Source organism: Candida theae (genome assembly GCF_024610275.1).
Source record: "Candida theae strain CBS 12239 chromosome Unknown scaffold131, whole genome shotgun sequence".
NCBI classification, from domain to species: Eukaryota; Fungi; Ascomycota; class Pichiomycetes; order Serinales; family Debaryomycetaceae; genus Lodderomyces; species Lodderomyces theae.
Window position 1 is genome coordinate 1 of NW_026261449.1, and position 6,903 is coordinate 6,903.

The following is a 6,903-nucleotide window of genomic DNA, read 5'->3' on the forward strand; positions in this document are numbered from 1 at the left end:
TTTACCAGCTTAATTTCCTCTATTCACCATGCGTAGTAAATTCTGAACATCATTTCAATTGATATCAATTCTGATGACTACAAATTTCATTTGTGTGCGCATACAAAATATATCCCACACTAGGATGGCAAAAGCACTTTTAAACATCAAAAGATGTTGGTACGTACAGCCCATCAAGTGAGTGCTTAAAGTCTTCATACTGACCCATGTTCAGATAAAACCAATTACTGAAACCAGAAACCCTCGCCATACGTTGGATGATGATGACTCGAATGCAAAACCAAACCCCATCCCAGACATAAAAATCACATTGATTGAGGATAGTATCAAATACGATTATGCATTGATTGTACCTCAAACAGTAAGCTTGGTACAAGATCAATTACCTAATAATAACAGTGTTGGAAAAATAGCAATTGACTACTCAAGCTCAATAAAGGACATTTCATCAGAGCAAGAACAGGAAGAATACGATGAAGATGAACAGTTGTACGCGGCTCTTCAAAATGAAGCACTCAAGGATAAGTTTAAAACAGAGCATATACCAATCTACCTATCCAATGGCGTTCTTTCGATAGTTGCTCCACATTTTACCAACACAATTGTCTACAATCTTCTTGCGAGGAAGTTGGTGCAACAATTGCATCCTCTGATTAGTTGGATATTACTTGCCCCCTCAAACTTGAACAATAACCAATCGATAAACAAGCTACTTTTGAAAACTGACGCCTCATTGTCACTTTTGTCACAGGTGCCAATTTTGAGACCACCACATTCAATAACCGGCATTACCGCGGCCATTACCTCACAATTGGATGTGGCTAACACGGAGAATGCCATCACGTTGGTGTTGAACTCAGAAGGGCCTTTGGGTTTTGAAAAGTCAGATAACGATGCTATCATTGATACTGCGTATGTTTTGAGCGAGATAATTGGCATCAACAAGGAAGAGTATGTGAAGAGCATAAGCTCCAAGGTGAGAAAATTCAATGGTTACTCGAATTTGGGCATATACATCTAGTATATTCTTTTAACTTGCTGAGTTCCTCATTGACAAGAAACAGTTCCATAAAACACTAATTGACGAGCTGAATGGAACTTGGAAATCCCGTGGTACAATCAAAAAATTGATAAATTGTATAGGAAACCAAACTGAGTAGTTGATCATTAAAGTTTTTAAATAAATGGCGCTCAACTTCTTTTTAGTATCTTCCCAAGTCCCGTTCTCTAATACCATTGTACCATAAGTAAAGAAGCAAAATAGTGAAATTGGTGAGAAGCAAAATTGATCAGTCATAACCTTTCTCAAAACTTCAATGAATTTAGGATCTTTGGAATATATTTGGAGGAACTTGTACCACCAGCACTGAACAAATCCCATAATGAACCCCCAGCACATGAACCCAGCCAAGCGGTTGAATTGGAAATACGTCATCGGAACGAACGTTATTAGATCATTGTTGAAACGATCTTGCTCTTGATCGCCTTCGTGATCTCTTCGTAGATAGTCAATGAAACGGTCCAAACCTTGATCATCAACACTAACATCATCATCATCATCGGTTCCAGCATCTTCCTGCTCCATGCCGGTGTTTTCTTCAACGTCAAGTGCAATTGGTTGCGTAGGGTCGTTGAATCGAAACGAGATCATTGGTTGCCCCGGTCGATAGCTCAAAATCAGCTGCGCTAAACTCTCGGAAATTCCGTAAAGCACCAAATTTGTCACAATGATAGTTACCAATGATGATTTCATGTACAAATTTGTATACTTTGTTGTCAATTTATATAAAAATGTACCCAAGATTAAAATGATTAGGAAATTTAATAGTGGGATATTGTAACATCGCACGCTGTTAACTAGTCTCGTAAGCGGATGCTTTCTATTAGGTGAGTCCGAATCATCTTCTGTTAACTGTATAGGCATGGTCAAATGGCGATTTGGTCACTTTCGGCACTACATGTTACGGTTATCAATTCTCTCTACTCTATCGGTTACATGGAGCCCACGCTACCGCCCCAGCAAACCAGCTACAGGCCCACGCTACCAACCTCATGTTACCAATCAAAAAGTGACGAAAAAAAGGAAAAAAAAAAAAAAAAAGTTGAGTAAGCACACGGATGGTGTAAGAGTGGAACTATCAATCTAGAAAAAGCGCAATGTCATACACACCCTCAAACACTCCAGTCAGAGCTGCTCCAATTCTGAGCGACTACGAGCTCATCGATGGGGATCCATATTTCACCAAAGTTGTTCGTTATTTTCGTCCATCAGACTATTTAAATTGGGGTATATCGACAGCTCTTGTTCCTCTTGGTATTAATGTCTGGGAAAGATTGGAGCCATCATTGGGTAAGGGCATGAAACCATCTCCTATTGCTGGTACAACTTACCGTGCTGCAACCGCAATTGGGTTCGTTGGTGGTTTCTTTTTGGCTTATGTGAAAACAAGTCAACGTTTTCTTGGATGGAGAGAAAACTCTCGAGAGGTGGCTAAGGACAGGTATGAAGTAAAGAAGTTGTTGAGTCAAGGAATTTTACCATATCATGAAAATGAAAGTACGTTGGACGATAGGTCTAAAGACGTCGCAAACAGGAACTCACAATACAGTAGTTCGTTTTTGTTCATATTGCCTTGGTTCAACTTGGCTTATCATCCATACCATCAAGTCAATTTGAAGAAATACTATGTTGACAGACCAGGTGAGGAAAACTGGGGATTCAAACTAAAGCCCCTTGATGAGATTTACGCTAGTACCGCCAAAAAAGGAGCTTAGTAGTGGACGTTATCCAGGAAGAAAAAAAAAAAGAAAAAAAACGAAAATAGAGAACATCTTGTGAGCTAGCGGAACTACGGAGGTGGATATACTTGTCGCCTTGCTGCCGGTAGTGGGATGTTCCTAGCTATAGTGTTAGATAAAAGTGGCTATGTAGATCGGGCTAGTCCTCTATAGCAATGTACATCATTCAATTTCACCTAAGCACGCACAAGGTAGCAGCCGGGTCCTTTTCTCGAGCATTTGGATGGAGATCATCTCACCTTGTGAGCGTTCCTTTCTTTCGTTAAAAATTCCAATTTGATTGTTCCCAAGTACACAAAATCAACAAAGCGTGTGCGTTCGAAAATATAAACATTCCAAAAAATTTAAGCACTTGTTTCCCATTACACACATACACACACACCGTATCAAATTCATCGACCAGTAATCATGGCAGAAGAAGTGGATTACACGAACCTACCACTTGAGGAGAGATTGGATCACAAAGTATGGAAGGCGCGATTGAGTGCTTATGAGGAACTCTCGAAACAATTTGAGTTGTCACGTAATGATCACGATCCTGTGTTTACGAGTCAGCCACCAGATGTATTCAAGAAAATTTTGACAGATTCCAATGTCGTGGCACAAGAAGCTGGATACAGGGCTTTTATCAACTATTTGAGATTTGGAGGCAACGCGTCTGTGGCGAGTCGCCTTGTTAAAACTATTGGAATCGTTCAACCAATTTGTGAGAAGGGTTTATCTTCTTCAAGAAAGGGTACGAAGGAGAGCGCTATTGAGAGTATTTTGATAATGGTTGAATACATTGATACCCCTGAGTCATTAGTTGAGGAGATTACTCTGCATCTTGGAAATAGGCTTCCGAAATTGGTTGCTGGTTGTGTGACAGCATTGGATGCAATTTACGAGAATTTTGGTTGCAAGATAGTTCCTCCCAAAGCAGTCATTCCGTCATTGGGTAAATTGTTTGCGCATGCAGATAAAAACGTTCGATCAGAGACTACCAAGTTGACAGTGGAATTGTACAAGTGGATGGGAGAATCATTAACTTCCATTTTGTTTCCCGATTTGAAACCTGTGCAACAAAAAGATTTGATTCTGGCATTTGAGGCAGTCAAGAATGAGAAACCACAGCAAAAGAGATTGACCAAGACCCAAAAGGATGAACTAGCCAGAGAAGAAGGGGCCAGTGCTGCATCTAAGTCACTGGGACAGGAAAAAGAAGATGTGGAAATGAACGACGCGACAGTACCTGAAACCAATTACGATCCATTGGAGTTTGTTGACCCGGTGGAAGTGTTGAGCAGATTGCCAGGAGACTTTGAAACCAGGATATCATCTGCGAAATGGAAAGACAGGGTCGAAGTTTTGGAAGAGGTTCAGGCGGTACTTGAGAAATCTCCAAAGTTGGTTAAGAATGAGGATTACGCTCCACTTGTGAGAATATTTGCAAAAAACATGGACGATGCTAACATTCAAGTCGTTCAATTGGCTGCGACCTGCGCAAACCATGTCGCCAAAGGATTGGGCAAGGATTGGACGAAATATCAACCAATCATTCTCAAACAGGTTATAGAGAGAACCAAAGAGAAAAAACCATCTGTAGCATCAGCATTGGACACCTTTTTGGATACAATGTTCTCCATATCTGGACTTGGTGGCTCGATACTTGAAGAGGCTGTGGCAGGGACGACACTTAAAGTCCCCCAAAATAAGATTGCGTGTGCTAATTTCCTTCAAAGGTGCCTTGCCCACGTTTCTACACCACCGAAATCAACTGAGGTTGAGATGATTATGCCGGCGGGTCTCAGATTACTCAGTGACTCCCAACAGCTGATCAGAGATGCGGCTACGGAGTTGATCGGGACACTCATGAAAATAACTGGTGAGAGAGAATTGAACAAATATCTTGACAAAACCGATGACAATAGGAGAGCTAAAATATTCAAAGTTTATGAATCAGCAACAGTGAAATGCTCCTCCCCACAAGCTGGGTCTGCACCATCATCAAATACTGTACCGATTAAAAAGTCACTTTCATCACGCACCTCACAACCGGGTAGGATATCTTCTTCCGGCTCGTCGACAATACCTTCGAAACGTGAAGCCAGCTCACCTGCAAAGAGAGGTGACGACGGAAAGGCATCTAACTTGGGCAAGGGGTTGACTTCGCGATCATTGTCCAAGCCAACGTCTACTTCACTTCGCCCTTCGAAAGCTATTAATTCAAACTCACTTTCAAGCAACCATGTAAACTTGTCGCATCCACAGGCTGTACAACGTGCTTCTACGCCACCACCAGCAGCACCACCTCAAATTGAATATGTTGTTGATCCAAAGATGGAGCAAGAGTTGGAAAAATTGAGACAAGAAGTAAAGAGGTTCCAGGAGCAGCAACAACAAGATCGATCGTTGATCCACCAACTCAATCAAGAAAACGTGTCTTTGAAGGAGGAAGTCAGCTCATTAAACTCCCGACTCGAGAACGAAATGCGATCCAGCTCAATCGCAATTAGTCACAAAGATACACAAGTCAACAATTTAAAGATAGAATTGGATAAAGTGAACCATAGAGTGAAAGATCTTGAAACTGAAAGAGAGATCAACAAACTCCAACAGTCTAATCAAACTTATCTTGCTCGCGAAGTCGTACATCCAGATCATGACAACTCCAGCAACCGGGAACCAGATATAAGAAAAGGCGTTCACAGATTGTCATTAACTGAACTGGACCAGCAAATCAAACACCCCTCAGCCGCAGAGAAAGGGGGAATTGGGTACAACCGACCTTCGTTTCATTCGATATCTAGCAATCGAGAAAAATTGGATGTCGATGCCGGTGATGATTGGAAACGAGCAGCAGAGGTGACTCAGCAATTGAAGAAAAGGATCGAGAGAATGAAAGCAAGAGCCAGGACCCCTTTGAATGTGGAATAAATTATATACATAGCTTCGTAAGTAATTTTAAAGCGAACGGCGCTACCTTTGATTCCTACATCGGAGGAGAACTCGTTTTGCGTTTGCGAAAAAAAATAAAAAAGAAACAAAAAACAAAAAATTGAAAAAGAGAAGAAAAATTTGAGAGAGCTTTCCGGATCCCGTACAAACAGAACAAACAGCCATTAATGTCCAGCAAATTGAAAATACTTGTTCCCGTCAAAAGGGTTATTGATTATGCCATAAAACCAAGAATCAATAAGACAAACACGGGAATCGAGACCAAGGGTGTTAAATTCAGTATAAACCCATTTTGTGATATTGCTTTGGAGGAGTCGATTCGTCTCAAGGAAAGGACCCCTGAGTTGGTCGAGAACATACATGCTGTGTCAATTGGACCAACAAAAGCTCAGGATATTCTAAGAACTGCATTAGCTAAAGGTGCCGATACCTCGACCTTAATTGATGTGGGTGAAGAAACAGTGGAACCATTACAAGTGGCCAAGTTGTTGAAGAAAGTCGTGGAGGATAAAAAGTCAAATTTGGTAGTATTGGGAAAGCAAGCCATAGACGATGACTCGAACCAAACGGGACAAATGCTTGCCGGGCTATTAAATTGGCCACAAGCGACGAATGCGTCGAAAGTTGAGGTCAAAGGAGACGAGGTCTTTGTGACCCGGGAGATTGACGGTGGTGCCGATGTGTTGAAGGCAAGATTACCAATGGTTATCACAGTAGATTTGAGGTTGAATGAGCCTAGATATGCCAGTTTGCCAAATATAATGAAGGCTAAGAAGAAGCTGTTGGAGAAATTAAAGTTGAAGGACTTGGGACTTGATTCAGTCGACAACAGGTTGGAAGTGGTGAAAGTTGAAGAGCCACCGGCAAGGCAAGCTGGTGTTAAAGTTGAGAATGTTGCCCAATTGATAGAAAAGTTGAAGGAGTTGAAGGCTTTGTAGGGGTTGAATGTATATTATTGAGTTTTTGTAAAAGTCTTTGTAACCGGCTTCTGAAATCATTATCGTACTCTCTCAATCTGGCACTGGCGATACAGAGGGTTCATACCCCTCCTAATCTCCTATATATGGAGCTCAAGAGCCCAGCTGTACTACATTGATATTCATTCAATTGCCTTTTGCACCCAAGTTCAACTCCAAACATGGAGCAAGTGTGGGAGAATCATGAAGT

At 41.4% G+C, this 6,903-nt stretch overlaps 5 protein-coding genes across 5 annotated transcripts; 4 read left to right on the plus strand and 1 right to left on the minus strand. All coding sequences in view use genetic code 12, as the record gives it.

The window, feature by feature from the left end:
- Positions 1-153: 153 nt before the first annotated feature.
- Positions 154-1,021, plus strand: KGF57_003723 (uncharacterized protein; the record flags this gene model as incomplete). The annotated part of the gene is made up of 2 exons (XM_051753172.1): positions 154-159; positions 215-1,021. 2 exons carry the CDS (start codon positions 154-156, stop codon positions 1,019-1,021), a joined length of 813 nt encoding a protein of 270 aa, XP_051607777.1.
- Positions 1,022-1,030: 9 nt separating this feature from the next.
- On the minus strand, positions 1,031-1,924 carry KGF57_003724 (uncharacterized protein; the record flags this gene model as incomplete). The annotated part of the gene is made up of 1 exon (XM_051753173.1): positions 1,031-1,924. The coding sequence occupies one exon, from the start codon at positions 1,922-1,924 to the stop codon at positions 1,031-1,033; it is 894 nt and encodes a 297-aa protein (XP_051607778.1).
- A 233-nt stretch (positions 1,925-2,157) lies between these two features.
- NUO1 (Nuo1p) lies at positions 2,158-2,775 on the plus strand (the record flags this gene model as incomplete). The annotated part of the gene is made up of 1 exon (XM_051753174.1): positions 2,158-2,775. The coding sequence occupies one exon, from the start codon at positions 2,158-2,160 to the stop codon at positions 2,773-2,775; it is 618 nt and encodes a 205-aa protein (XP_051607779.1).
- Positions 2,776-3,207: 432 nt separating this feature from the next.
- Positions 3,208-5,715, plus strand: KGF57_003726 (uncharacterized protein; the record flags this gene model as incomplete). Its single annotated transcript, XM_051753175.1, has 1 exon — positions 3,208-5,715. The coding sequence occupies one exon, from the start codon at positions 3,208-3,210 to the stop codon at positions 5,713-5,715; it is 2,508 nt and encodes an 835-aa protein (XP_051607780.1).
- Positions 5,716-5,903: 188 nt separating this feature from the next.
- On the plus strand, positions 5,904-6,674 carry KGF57_003727 (uncharacterized protein; the record flags this gene model as incomplete). Its single annotated transcript, XM_051753176.1, has 1 exon — positions 5,904-6,674. The coding sequence occupies one exon, from the start codon at positions 5,904-5,906 to the stop codon at positions 6,672-6,674; it is 771 nt and encodes a 256-aa protein (XP_051607781.1).
- Between the last annotated feature and the right edge of the window lie 229 nt (positions 6,675-6,903).